A 15,375-nucleotide genomic window follows, 5' to 3' on the forward strand; every position below is an offset into this window, starting at 1 on the left:
GAGACCATCTCAGAATGTTGATACTTGATGTCCTCGTCACTCTCCTCAGATGCAGCATCTTTGGTGTCACTTACCTTTTTAAGCTAAAGGAGGAAATCGACGGGTGCCCACACAGGCCCCTGCTGGGAGACCCCATGCGATCTCGGCGCTTGGAAACATTTTCACCTGCAACCCAATCCCAAACTGGGCTGCGCTCTGTGGGATTGGATGCGTCACCTTATCCCCCACTTTGTGTCCCATTACCCAGCAGTTGTAATGCTCACACCAGTGTAACGTGTCTAAGGTAGCAGGTGGGGCAAGCTGAGCTGGCCTGAAATTTAAATTAACCTCAGCGACATTTATGTGCGCTGGGGAACAGAGGTGTTACATTACCAGTACCCTCACTCCTGGCATGCACACACACCTGTCTTACATACAGGTGAACAAAAGAATGCGCACACTCACATACATTAGCTCAGAGAAGTACACAGTACGCACACTAGTCTGTTACTAGCTTTATGTTTATCTCCTCGAGCGCTGAGGCTCCCTTAACAGTGGCTGATTTCAAAGCCACCGTGAGATTCTGTTATCAGGGAGCTGTGTATGTGTGTGTGTGTGTGTGTGTGTGTGTGTGTGTGTGGCAGGAAATGTCAGAGAGAGAGGCTTACCATCTATTTTTCAGTACTGTTGAACCTCCTGCTCGTCACAGGAGGCTGTACCAGGGCTTCCTTAAGATTAACTCTGTCAAGATCAATATCATTGTTTTCTGTAAAACAAACTCAGTCCGTTAAAAGAAACTATGGAGCATGGATGCTGTTAGCAAAAAAAAAAAAAAAAAAAAGCTAAGCCAACTGCCCCGGCTACATATTTGCCATACAGACTTGAGAGTGGTGTTAATCTTCTCATTGAAGTCTGAACAAGAATGTAAATAAGAGTATTTCCCAAAATGACAAGCTGTTCCTTTAAAGAGTAAGTGTTGCCTTTGGGAAAGAGGCAGTTTGAGGATGAGGTGGAACTGACTTTGGCTGCCACTGAGTCGTCCGGACCCTCACTGAGCTGGCAAAGGGCATCTGAAAAAGTGCTTTAGCCAAGCGAGGGTAAGCCAGACAGCAGGGAGGAGGGCATCTGATCCCCTGTGGCATTCTCCCTTAATTTCTCCTCAAGAAGTGGGTCATACAAGATGATGGGTCTTTCTGTTCAAGTGTTTTTTATGGCCATCATAAATCATTTATTGGTCTTGCTCTGCGCTAGAGGCATTTGTGTGTCTGACAGAGGGGAATCCTTGTTGACAAACCATTTCCCGCATCTTAAACATCAAATTTCATTATTCAAGACAGCACTGGGTTATTCTTACCATGGAGCACATCTTAGAGCACAGTCTGACATGGATTGAATTACCTCTCCACTCAAATACATTTCCCCTTTTTGTTTGTATTGATGATCTCATCAGAGGAGACATAAATTTCTCTTCGTCTTTGCCATTGTCTGGTGATATAAGAGATTCACATCTCTGGCAGCTCTTTAAAATGGACCAACAGGTCATAAATTTTATTTGGAAAAACCATGGAATTGACTGCATCAGACGATTTGTCTCCAAGAAGCACCTCCGCCGCTCATTAAAGACATGAGAGAGAATGAAAAACAGCACAGAGGCAGGTTCCCTCTAGATAACCACGGATGATCATGAAAGTTCCCTTAATTACTCTGCGTGAAGAGGTGAGAGTAATGAGTGTTTGCTGAAGGGCTTTTCCTACCAGAATATGAACAACTTGTTTTGATTAGAGCCCCCCCTCCCCCCCGCGCTGAACTGCAGTAACCTCGAATTCTCAGCTTCTCAAATCAACCTTTTTTGACAATTAGATGGTATTGCGGCTTGTGACTAAAGATTAGCATGTCAATATTAGCGTTATGCTAATGAGTAATTCAAGAGCGTGTCTCTGGTATCAGGTAGGAATTCAATGTAATACCTTTGCAAAGTTTGCTTCCATCAGGTAGATAACAGGACTCTTCAAATCTTCTATCACCCTTGGGTGACAATGGGTTTTGGATTGTTTCCTCTTCACAGACCTGCAGGTTTCTGTGTCCCTGCATTTGATAAATAGACTTTTAAAGCGCATCAAGAAAGCAGCAAATTAAAAGTGAAGGATAGTCTCTTTATGTGCAGTGCAGAGTACTGATGTGTTGTATAAATTATTTAGGGTATGTGAAGGTTATGAAGGTGAACTATAGCCACGGGTTTCCTGTCAAATGGTCTTAACAGACAGAGGCAGCTTGGAGGTTGTTCTCATCAGTATGGCGCTCTGGTACAGTGGCTACTATCAAAAACCTTGTAGAATAACTGATAAGTGCTTTAGTCACACAGTGATCTGATGCATCAGCACAATCAGCTGAATATGCATGTGCCAAAAAGTGAAGTGATCCAAATTCTAAATACTGTATGTATTTTTTCACTTTTCACAGTGAGTTCAGTACAAAAAAACTCAAAACAACAATTTAAATGGAAAAAAAACATTTTACTTGTTATATACTGGGGAATAGTGTAAGGATTTTAATGGAAAACAGTACACAAAGTTCCATGTTCTAGTGTTGCCTTCACACACTATTCATTTTGCTGTTTGACGTTGCCTCCTGGATTGTCTGTATGTGAAGGAGGCACATCACGGTGCATGCACCACTGGATAAATCCCATTTGTATCCCATATTTGGAGTTCACCAAAATCACGGAGCTGCTTTTACTCCCTTACCGTGCAGACTAGACCATCAACTCAACCAATAAAAACTCCTAATGGGGCGCAGAAAGATGAATTATTCATCAGGGCTAGGTTGCATTGGCCCGGTTTTCTTGTGCAGGCACATGTCTCGTTGCCCACCTTGACTCTGTGAATATAGCTGGGCAAAACTGTCTGAGACTGATGTTGATTGTGTAGTGGCAGGTTGTAGCTCCATCCGATTTTGTGTGGGTTACAACTTCTGGTCCCATGTGTAGCTCCACCAGCCCTATACCACAGTACTAATGGTGGAAGACTCCTCCGACTTGCCCTGTCTGCTGGGCAACGACTTGAGATACTCCAGATGTCTGCGGGCGTCCTCTTGGTTAGCCCTGACATAGTAGACCAGGTAGGAGATGACCATGGTGAACCAGCCGAACATGACGACCAGCATGGCCACATCTGTAGTCCTCTTCATCACCACACATAGGTCTATGTCTGGTTCCAACAGAAAGGCAAGTCCTTGAACTCCTATTTCCTCGGGATCTGAAGTCTGGCACACAATGCCCGTCAGTGACGCAGGCTCCAGGTCCACACGAGGCAGAGCCATCTGTAAGTTGCAGTCACAGTGCCATGGATTGTTTGTTAGATTGGCGCGAGCCCGCAGGCCCTCGAAGGCCTCAGGGTTAAAATTGACTAACTTATTAGAAGAAAGGTCCAGGAACTGTAGTGAGGAGCCCAGGCCTCGGAACGCCCCTGGTTCAAGCTGGCTTAATTCATTGTGTGATAGATCCAGTTCAACCAGATGGGGCAAACCTGCAAAAGCATTCGTTGGGACGGTGGTGAAGAGGTTAAAGTCCAGGTAGATGCGTCGTGTGTCATTGGGGATGTCCAGGGGGATCTCTGTGAGCTGCAGATTACTGCAGCGCACCGTCTTGCCGCTGCTCTCATTCTCAGAGCAGTAGCAGCTCTTGGAGCAACTGGTGGCAGCATGGTGGAAGCAGAAGGTCATTAGCACCAGGCTGTGGAGCAGCAAACACATGACCACTGAGTGGCGCAGTAGCCAGTCTGCAATTAGGGACATTGTGGGACACGAGCATGCTCCAGGAGGGACCTCCTGGTTGCATGGGGTGAAGTCCACGTCAACCTCCCCAGAAGCTGTTGAGCCTATGACATTAAAAAATAGCAGAAAGTCAAATTAGCAGTGGTGGGAAGACTACCCTTTGAAAAAAAGACATTGCAGATAGTACTGTGAAACACTTCAGCCATAGAAAACAGGGATAATTAACAATCTTCTTCAGAGGCCACGCTGTTATTTAACATAGCAAGTGGGGGGTGTAGTAGCTTGTCTAATTGCAGTGAGAAGGCAGCGGGAATGCTGGATGCTCATTTCAGCATGTTGTGGCCAGAAACAACTCCATCTCTGTTGTATTTTCAAGAAAGTCTGGGGATCAAACATTTCCTTCAAACCAGCACAATAAACAAGCAAAGAAAATCCTTTGGTGTCACTGTGCCTCCTTTATAATTGACATCCCTGCAGTGCAGGGCTATTTCCGTACACAGACACTGGCATTAACATAGTGATGTGACACCATAAGGGACAAAATGTTCTGAACAAATAATAAAACCAACAATATATTTAATGGAGTTGTATATATCATATTTCCAGTTTCCAGTGCTTTCTAAAGGTGTAGCAGCCATTGTGATGCAACATTGTTTTCTATAAAAGTGGCCATTACAACTTGGTGTCAGTCAAGCATTGCAGTTGCTGGTCCATAAGGTCAGTTACTCAAAAGTTTGAGTAACACAGAGGTAACAGCTTGTTGTGTCAAGTAAATTACACTTTATATTTTGTGTGTAAGAAAATGGCAGGTCTACCCACCCTAACACACTTCATTAATAGCTGATCAGGGCTACCTCCTATCCTGTTACTAATCCTCTTAAGGAAAAACTCCTTAAGTCAGTGTAGCATCAGTGTTGGCCACCCAATCCTTTTGTTGGGGTAAATGCTAATGCTATAAACAGCGCCAAGCCCAACAAAACAGACAATGTGATGGCCTGTCGTCTTTGAGACAAGAAGGAACCACAGAGTTCAACCAGACTTCTTAATTTTTTCAAAATGTCTGGAGACTCGCCAAGATCCGCTTACCAAGATTAAAAAATGAAATCGATCTCTAAGTACCTCTAAGTATCACATGACGTTGGGGGGTAGAGGACAGAGTGTAGTGGCAACAGTGGCGTGTATGTGTGTGTGAGGGGGGACCGATGATTTGTCTACAGGCACAGCTAATAACACTCATTGTGTTACGGCAGTTAAAGAGATGCCTGCCAGACAATCCCAATAATGAGCCATTGGGGGGGTTGGAGGCTGGTGCACAAGAGCAAAGCGCAGATGAAGCTGGTGCTATTAAGCTCTGACTGCTGTAGTTTGCCTCCCTCAGACATGAGATGTTTTTTTACATTTATCTTCAAGGCCAGGCAAAGCAGCGTCCAAAGGATTTCCCTCTGCGCACAGTGTCAACAGGGTGTATGAGAAAGTAAAATAGCATGACAGATGCAGTTAAACACCCAAGGAAATAAAAGGTCTCGCTTCAACTAAATGGGTGACGTTCTGCCCCTGTAAAGACTGTACTTTTCCTGTCACACGGCATGCCAGCCTAGTATTTTGGTGAGAGGTAATGTGGGGGGAGAAGTAGAAGGTTGGTGACAGAGGAGGAGAAAGCATGTGGGCAAGAAGGGAAATTGGACACACAAGCGCAGGGTTTGTGAGAGAAAGCATGATATCAAGAGGATTTAGAGGGAGAGAGGGGTAACATTACAATTACAACACAGAGAACAGTGTGTGACACTAATGAGATATCGAGGAAAGGGGAAAACGTTAGTAAGTCACAAGGACGGCTCATGAAGACAGCTGGCAGTGAGAGAATAACAGGGAGAGGAAGGAAACAAGTGTTGCCTGCAGATGAGATACACACACATAGGGGGTGGGGGTGTAAAACTAATGAGGAGCAGGGTGGGGCACCAGAGTAATTCAGATTCATATTTTGATAAACTGGTCTCCATTCAAAACATGCTTCTCAAAGACATCATTGGCAAAAAAGAGTCCTTTTATCAAGGGGCTATATCCTTAAAACAAGCATAACTCCTCTCAGGGCCATATGGTGTGAATGTAATAAATCCACAGGTGAGGTCTTCATCAGTGTTCCTAAAGTCATAGCCTACTCCCGTGATGAATAACTCTCCTGCTTTTAATATACACAATAAATACAGCGCTCATGCAGCCAAATGTGAGTCTCACTACATAAATTCACCGCTGTCACTGCTATGCTGACAGGTCTCTGGCACCAGTTGTATGAGAGGCAGTCATTTTTCAAACCCAAACACCAGAGGCATTAAAATGCAGCACTACTTTATTATGGTAATGTTTTGTGCTATATTGTTTTTTTGTTTTTTTTTTATGTGGGAATCTGACCTTTTCATGGCGTCACATCACAGCTGAAAGCAATGCATGAATGGTAAATAAGCTGCTGGTTTCTAATTATCAGTGACAGGTATGGATGACAGGGAGGGAAAAATGAAACATCCTTGTCATCTTGAACTTGAAAGGCAGACTTTTAATGCAACTATAATCATGTTCCACTGCTTTTAGCTCCATCCTCCTCTCCCGATCCCTTACTCAGTGTCAATCTCAATTTCTTGGAGATGCACTTTTTGTTCTTTAGAGCAAAAGCACTGTGCTTGGCAGATTTCTATTGTACTTTGAGTCCTCATTACACTAAATTGGTACTGATCCAATTACTGTCAAACTTCAAATCATATTAATCACAACACAAGCTCAGCACATTTAAGAGGCAAAAGAGAGTTAGGCTAAGTAAACATCAGTGGGTTAAGAATCATGTTCTGCTGTAATTTAAATTCTGCCCATGAGCAACGAGCATCTGGTGGGAAATTAACCCAAAAGACAGGAGATAATGACGATTCTTCCTCTTGGGAGCTCACAGCCTTGTTAAGTTTGTCTTTCATCCTGTTTTAGTCCGAGCCAGCCAGAACTTGTTTTCAGCACCAATAATTCAGCGACCTTCATTAATACTGGAAAACATCAATATCACAAAGACAACACATGCGTTTTGGTTAGTACCACACACACACACACACACACACTCACGTCTGTGCCGCTTTTCCTCTCCTGTCCATGGTGTGTTTCCCGGCAAGTGCTCACATGAAATGCCCCAGCAGACCAGCGCGCTCTGCACACACCGTCAATATCTTTGGTCCGCTTCCATCAGGTCCTCTCGCAGCCGGTGAAACTTGCGCTGAGAGCCGCTCTGGCCACCACGACGCGCCACTGGAAAATGCTCCCACAGTTCAGGGCTTGCTCAGTGCAGCCCCTTTTTTTTTTTTTTTTTTTCCTTTTTTTTTTTAGTTTCCACGCAACCAGAAAACCAGGCAACACTGGTGGAGCCACTGCGAACTGACAAGGACGCAGCGCAAGAGCATGACTGTCACTGATGGCGGCATCTCACTTACTCTGATCCTGGATCCTGCAAAAAAAAAAAAAAAAAAAAAAAAAGCCTAATATTAATGCAAAGTTAAAATGGCAGACGCATGGGGCGCACTGCATTTACGCACGGAGGAAAAGAGCGTTGATGGCTGGATATGTTCGCTGCAGGGGGGGGGATCTGAGTGTGGGGAATGCACTCATGCAAATATGTAACGGTGTGACTGATAACATTCACTCTGTCGATTGGTGTGAGTGAAGTGGATTTGTTGTGCATGCAGCAGGTGCTAGGAAAGTATGGAGCACCCCTCCCTCACATACACACATACACGCAAACCCTCTCACACGCAGAAACACACAGAAGTGATCTCATACACAGTCCAATGCTCATACACAGAACAGTTGGGCTGGAGCTGCCTCCATTAATCATACTTGATCTGAAGCTTGTTGTTTCAGAGATGCAGCCTGGCTGCCAGGGCGGTGGATCGTTGGCCGTCTCCAGGTCCTTTTCCTGCCTGCTGCCAGCAGATAAGGGAGCCCAGTCAAATCCACTATGAAAACAGACGTGCATGGGCACCGGCCTGGGAGAGTCTGCCAAGCAGCCAGGCATAAGGTATTAATGGAATTAAAATCAATAAAGTGGGATACTCCACCCAAGCTCTTGCTCTGGAGCTCCAGGATGGCAGACTGTGTATGATTAACTGCAGCTTTGGTCTTTCTTTCTTTCTTTCTTTCTTTCTTTCTTTCTTTCTTTCTTTCTTTCTTTCTTTCTTTCTTTTTTCTTCCCTATCATAGACTGTCTCCATAACTAATAAGAGTGAATAATAACCATGAAGGCTGAAAAATCACTGTTCTCTAACATTGCTGGCAATTACTTTGTTATAATTTGATTATTTGCAGTTTTGTTACAGCACTAAGACAAACTGAGGGTGAGGTCGCTCATGCAGCTTTACCTCATCTTTTGGCTCTATCTCATACACCGGCCTGTATATTTCAGTTGATATTATGCTTAGATAGAGTCTTTAAATAAACTTGAGATGAATCATAATTTTCACAAATTAACTTACAGGGTAGTATTCCATATACTGGAGTGCTGGTTTGTTTCTGGAGCTCCAGGCAAAATGGGTTGAGGAAACAATTGTAAGGGAGGAGAACAACAGGGGCCACACAGCTAGTATTTGCTCCAGGGCAGTCTGATCCAGCCTGGACTACATGAGCTTGTTTTCTAGTGATCAATGGGAGCTGTTGATAAGAGGAAGGAAAACAGGAAAATGAAGCTTCCTTGATAAATTTAGCTTGAGTCACAAGTTTTTAATAGAGCTTACAGAGTATTTCAGTGCTCAGTGGTAATAACACAAACTGTTATGTCCAGGAAAAGTTTAATTTTAGTTTAACATATCCTTTTCACATCACTTATTTTTGGACAGATTATCCATAGGTTTGCCAAATTTTCTACTTTCCACCACTATTTTAGGTCATGAAAACGCTGTTGGAAATTTTGTCGGACCTTTCAGTTGTGCTATCCAGATCATGTCACTTGTCCCACTGTAAACTCACACTGACGAGCAGGAGCAGTTTGCCAGTGCAAAAGGCTGTCATGTCTCTGTTATTGGGCCACAAGGTTTTATGTTCATCCTCCAAACAATTGCATTCCTAATTAAGTTTAGGTTTCACTATTTATAGGTCTGCAGAGGCTTGTATTTCTTTGCTTCATTGGACTCTGTTGTAAAGCCGCTTCCTGCAGAGAACTAATGTCTGCTACACTGAAGAGGGTGAACACAGTGTCACCTGTATTTTTGCCGAAACAAGCACAGTAAGACGCAGCTCATAAAAACAGAATCTTAATGTTATCATGGTGCTTTTTCCTAGTATTACTTGCTAGTGTTGATGAATTGATAGACGAAACCATCATAATACAATGGTTCCAATGAGAAACACATACAACGTGGTGTTCACTGCTGTTGCTCTATATTCACTGCTTTTATAGCCCGGAGGTTGAGGGGCTGCTCTTGTCAGCTAGAAGAAGATCAGATAGGTGGAAGAGCGTATGACAGTGAAACAGCAGAAAATGGGATTACTTTCCTCATTGACAGAGGAGAGTGCATTGGTAGTCAGTCCTCCCAAGCTTTATCAGATTACTTCAAATGCACCACTGCGGTTGGCAGCTATACGGGGCGCTGTATGCATTATCAGCCAAGCATTAGTCCTGATAGACTACACTCTCAAGTGGATCAAAGTTTCTTTTTTTCTTCCTTACTTTATTTCTCTCCAGTCTGTCAAGTATCGCAAAGCAGACTCAGGCATCCTCTATGTTATACATGTGCAGGTGGCGTACAGTACCCGCAGGCTAATACTAATTCAAGAGGCCAAAAGTGCTGAGTGGGAATTTTGCAGAGGAAATACTCGTACCGAAGTTTCCACAATGTCACCTCAACAGGGTGGGAATGCTGTTGGCTTTTTCTGTGTGCTCCAAGTTGCAGTGGAACAAAAGGACCCACATTATCCTACCTTGTCTTTGCCTGCTAACACAAACACACATACATGCAAACGTATATACTTAAGCACACACACTCTGTCTCTGTCTCCCAGCTTACTCCTCGTCCCTGAGCAAGATCAAAGTCCTGCCTTGTCTTTGTGAATACAACATTACCCTGCTTTATTTATTTATTTCCTTGCCTGTCTTGAACCTTTTAATCTAAAGTTGTGAGAAAGGTGTATTAAAAGGATTTTCCTGCTCCCGCTAGTAACAAGGGAGTTCACCTCACCTCATCTTCCTTGTGAGGAGCCTTGTCTTTGAAGTCTGATATCACTGACATTAAGGAAACAATGGACTAGCCGTATGAAAGTGTTGTAGGTATTCATTGATCTTAGTTGAATTCCCCACCGGCAGAGCCATGGCTGACTGAGTGTTGTCAAAAGCTTCCAACCACCAGCTTTGGAGTCTTGTGGAAGCAGATTAGAAATGGCTTTATGCTCCGCTGGCTTGTTCCAAATAGCTGGTGCTGTTTGTAGCTCATAATTCAGTGAAAGTGTTTCCAACAAAATAAAATAGAATAAAATGTGGGACCCTACAAAGCAAACTTGGGGGTCATGGGATGATTAGCCTACGGTTCCAATTTTTTATTTTTCTTTTTTTTTTTAAAAAAAGTCTTTCTCTAATATTTGCTTTTTTATTTTCTAATAGTTGGGAAGTAAGAGTTGGGAAGTTGGTCTGTTGTTTTTGTTTTGCTTTTAAGTCTGAATGTGGAAACAACATGGACACAACAAAGACAAAGTGATGTAATTTATTGTTCAAAGCATTCAAATAACACGTTAATAGCTGTTTCCAGTATTTGTGTTACTTATTATGAGGGTTACTGCTAATAAATAACTTTACAACCTAATTCCCTATTACAAATTAATAAATCAAAAGTTTTTCACCATCAATAGAAATATTTGTCGCCATGTTTCTCCTTATATGACTTCACTGGAAGTTGTGAGGCCAATTTTCCGAGTCGTTGTTCCAACATGATGTTCGCGTGAATTTTCCCAGTCAGAAACAAATTTTTCCAATTATTCTGACACCACATGAATGCAGGGTAAGACGTGGTGCTGTAAGCTAAACGCTACAATCAGCACGCTAACATTAGCACAGTGACAATGCTAACATGCCGATGTTTAGCATCAATGCTTACTATGTTCACCATCTTTAGAGTGATCTTTGAAGTTACTTTGGGTTAGCATAATAACTTTTGCTAACTAGCGCTACAGCATTTGCTCGTATTTGCCTGCTAGTATGGCTTAAGATTAGCATGAGAAATGATAAACACAGGCTCGATCTGCTCACAACTTCAATTATGAAGTAGATACAGCTTCATATCAAGGGGTCACAAGCAGAAAAGGTTGCTAACTACTGTTTCAGGGGTTAAACGCACTCAGCTGAGGTGGCACAAGGTTTGGTCAGAGCAGTCTGAAACCTAGATGTCTGAACCTGACTGCAACAAGCACAGGAACAGTTTATTCATTCATCGACTTCTTCAGTCTCAGTCAGCACTATTCAGGTCATGGTACTATATTTCACTCTATCAGCTAGTGAAGCTGGTGAATGTTTGGTGCGACCTTGCCAATAATGTGACCACACGGCGTTCCATTTGCCGCTAAATTATAGCAGTTATTTCTATGAAACACCTCGTGGTAACATTTCTTACAAGTGTGAACAATCAACAAAGTGGCGTCACTGACTGTGAAATACAGCATCCTAAATGTTAAGTTGTTATAGTTGCCTGCAGTTCCTGCCAACACAGGATAGAGTTGGTAGAAAATGTTTTCCACTGCCCTTTTAAAGTAATTAATAATTCTTAGTCCTTCATTGTGTCTCTCAGACATATTCACAATGACAGCCAGGGTGGGGTGTTTACCTTAAAGGTCATGTTATGGGCGTCCAAGGACATTGCTAGAAATGTGATGCTGAAAATATGACCTCAAAATAAAAGTGAGTAGACACAAACTGTCTCTCAATGCAGCAAATTTTAGAAAGTCGCTGCAGAGGTTTATTTCTCTAAACACTGTCGGGATGTCTGTAAAGGTTATGGTATGAAAGGTATAAATATTTATGAGTCGCATCTCGAAAAATATCACCATGCTTTTCATTGTCATTGAGTTTAGTCTTCTCTTTTGTATTTTTCCTGTGAGCGTCCACACATTCAACATAGCTTGAGCTGCTGAGATTTGTTTTTCTCTCGTTTCCTCCGTCACACACCTGGTGTCTGAGCTAAAAGCTGGCAGAGAACATGGAGCTGTAATTTAATTTTCAGAAGTTTCTCTTTTTCATCATTATTTCATTTCTAGATGAGTGTTCGTATCAGTATGCACATTACGCTCTACATGCTCCACGTCCTGTCAGGACTAGTCTTTGCCAGAAAATAATTATTCAGAAACATTGAAGTGAACTCAAGCGAATTCAATTAAGCAAACTAATTTTAAGAGCAAACTCCAGGGGGGAGCACACATCTCCAAGTCCAACACTGACTTCTCTCAAAGGACATTTTTTGAACAAATTGGTGCTGAAGGCTAAAGTTGAAACATTGCAGCACACAAATGGGGGCAGAGGTAGTAGAAAGACACCACTTTCATGTCTGCATGGTGTATATGAACCTACCGCCAGTTAGCTTAGCTTAATATAAAGACTGGAAACAGGTGGAAACAGCTAGCCTGACTTTGTCAAAAGGTGAAACAATTTGCCTGCCAGCACCTGTAAAACTAAATAGTACAAAGTTAATATTGAATCTGCTTTTTTTTTAAGTGTATGTATGTCAAAAACAGCAATCAAATTTCAAATAGCTCCGTTTTTGCAGTCTGTCATTGCATGAGTTTTTTTTTACATATCTCTGATCATGACTTTAGATATTGTATCTTTGGCTTTAGTGGGTGTAAAGCCAAATGAAGAAAAAAAAGATGCATGTTGACAATCATCCTTATCACTGTCAGCTGATATATCTTTTACACACAACCTGAGCTCTCTCCTAGGACAAGCTCTGGCATACCTGTCAGATGCTCAGTTGGAAGCAGTAGCTGTTTACCTGTCACCTTAATATCTGTAAAGCAGCCCTATCCTTGTATGACACAGGGCATCACGCTGCACCAAACAGGCCCGTTAGACACCTATCAACAGATCTGTGACACATCAAGTTTCTTTCTCCCCCACTTCCCCAACAGTCAAGCTGCGTCGGGCCTCGGCAAACACAGTGCCATCAATAAATAAACAGGAAAGCCGGTGGCACTGAGAGCACCGGTGTCCAGCTACTTTGCTAACGTTTCTCGACAATTCAGATGGGTGACTATTTTTGGACAAGTACTTAGTATTCCATTTCAAACTGCCCATTAGTACTAGAAAAGAGGAAGTCACTGTGTGAGCCTGTGTTTGAGTGAATTTCGTGGTTAGAATATTAATGTTGCAGTTGCAAGCAAAACTGTATTGTCTCAAATAAACAGAAAAACATGTATTCTTAAGCTGGATATTACTTAAGGAAAAAGTTATCAGAAGTCAATGGAAGGTCTACATCTCTAAAATGCAAATGCATGCACAATTCAAACATAACACTGGCTTGGAAAACTACTTGATTTTCAGATTTTCTTGCATGTAGCATCTTAACATGAAAGGACTCATTTGTTTTCTTGTCGAAAGGTAGAGAAGATCAATACCACTCTCATATTTGTCTGTGAAATATAAAGCTTGCTCTTCTCCTTTACCATGTTAAGTAAAGTACAGCATTTTTCATCTAAAACATCTCAGGTACAGAATAGTTGCATATCCAATCCTTTGTGTTGTGTGTATGAAAAAAGGATGAGGGCAGCTGACACATTCTTTTTATTTCTTAATGGACATAAATCATTTTTTCCAGCTTCAAAATCGAACTGCAGTGTGTTTTTTTCACCTTCAATCACCTTCATTGAGAGGTTGTGGGTGTATTTATGTACATACACTGCACTTCATCCTGGACTACAGCTCAAGCTCTTCAGCCCTATTATTATCATGCCAAGGTCAGATGAGTGGGCAACATAGCAGAGGAAGACAGATAAGAATGACAGAATGGTTAGATAAACCAGGTTACTGCATTTCCACTGACTGATAGCCACCAGAGCAGACACGTAAAGGCTCATGTTTGCTTAGTATTGAATGAAATCCTCTGTTATTTCACTTTGGTGCTTTATTAAACCCTGCACTTCTGAATCACAGCTGTAAGACACAAACCAAAGCTCTGCATGATGATACATGGCTGCAAAAACACATCAGCCGAGGGCTATCATAAGCTACAGTAACACACTTCTGGGGAGATAAACCCATTAACCACTAAATAGCTTTTAGGCTATCATGTACAGTGTGTATGCATGTGTGACAGAGAGATTGGAGGAAATGAGGAACGGGGGAGGGGGACATTGATAAATGAAGCAAAATTGAAATGGAGCTCTTTCGGAAAAAGGGAACACTGCACTCCTACAAAACGTTACGTAACTCCTCCTTGCAAGGCAATTTTTGTACATTTGTTAAAGGCTAAACAGTGATGGTTTGTGCAAACATATGACCACCAGGAGCCTATAAACATTGGTGTAATCATCAAGAAATAGTGAGAAAATCAGTGTGCTTCTTTCCCTTTGCCCTCTCAGTTTGGAGGAAAAATGTCTATTCTCCATTTTCCTCTCTGTGGCTGAGGAGTGTGAAGAGGAAGAGAGACAACATTGACACAACAGGCAGGAAATAATCACCTGCCAGCCTCATTAGGACTGAGCCAACTGAGCCTGGATCTCAGCAGTGGAGAGTTCATGGTTGCCCACCCGGGCGACCCAGTCCTTAAATCAGTTTTCTTCTGTAACAGAATGTAACTTTACTTCTGACTTGACTCAATATATATATTTTGAAATGTATCAGTGGCCACTTGTTAGTTTCTTGTGAATCAGACGATATGCCTTTCAAACCTTATTTGTCCTCATTATTGCACATCTTTGAAAAATGTACATCTCTCGTGCTCAAAGTATTTCCTTCTGTGTGACAAGCAGTTGCCACTTGGCTCTGTACTGTGGCTGATACAAAAACCTTGGGTCTTATCTTGATCAACACCTGACTTTTCAGAAATGATATTTGCTGGCAGGTGTGGCTTCGAGAAAATATGCACAGATATTGAATATTGCACCTTCTCTTAGAGCTTTGAATCGCGAAAGGATTATGAAGCCACGAATCTCACAGTTTCCCTCATCACTGTAAATCCTGCTGGATTAAGTAGCTAACATATTAGGGTTCAAAGAATATGAGAAAGATTCAAAAAGTGCTATACAGTATGATATGCCATCAAGAAAGAAAGGCCCATGAGTTGGTAACCAACTGCATTATACATCTACAATTTTATTATGGAACAGAATAAAATTAATGGATAGACCTGAGAACAGGCAATAGATTGTTGATATTTGGTCTAAGCCCAAAACTTAATATTAAGTTCACAAATGTGAATCTCTCTCTCTCTCTCTCTCTCTCTCTCTCTCATGAATCACAAGCTTTACAAAACGTAACGTTAATTTCCACATTGGCCAATTATCCAAGATCAGAACCGAATGGACAGTTTTTTTTTATAAAGAACAATAACAAAATACAAATACTTCGTCGCACCTTTCATTAATTTTCACTTTAAATACACTTACTCTGAAAATATATTTCCTGGG

General features: G+C 42.1%; 1 protein-coding gene across 1 annotated transcript; it reads right to left on the reverse strand.

The window, feature by feature from the left end:
• Window positions 1-2,471: 2,471 nt before the first annotated feature.
• Window positions 2,472-7,068, reverse strand: lrrc3ca (leucine rich repeat containing 3Ca). The gene is made up of 2 exons (XM_071463365.1): window positions 6,853-7,068; window positions 2,472-3,854 (listed from the first exon to the last, which is right to left on the reverse strand). Exon 2 carries the CDS (start codon window positions 3,769-3,771, stop codon window positions 2,977-2,979), a length of 795 nt encoding a protein of 264 aa, XP_071319466.1. The 5' UTR covers window positions 3,772-3,854; window positions 6,853-7,068; the 3' UTR covers window positions 2,472-2,976.
• Window positions 7,069-15,375: the final 8,307 nt, after the last annotated feature.

The sequence above is a fragment of the Trachinotus anak genome, unplaced genomic scaffold (genome assembly GCF_046630095.1).
Source record: "Trachinotus anak isolate AG129_WGS33_773 ecotype Australia unplaced genomic scaffold, CSIRO_AGI_Tana_v1 ptg000025l, whole genome shotgun sequence".
NCBI classification, from domain to species: domain Eukaryota; kingdom Metazoa; phylum Chordata; class Actinopteri; order Carangiformes; family Carangidae; genus Trachinotus; species Trachinotus anak.

Excerpts from the sequence above, each read along its gene's own strand:
- lrrc3ca (XM_071463365.1), bottom strand. The coding sequence starts at position 3,771 with ATGTCCCTAATTGCAGACTGGCTACTGCGCCACTCAGTGGTCATGTGT.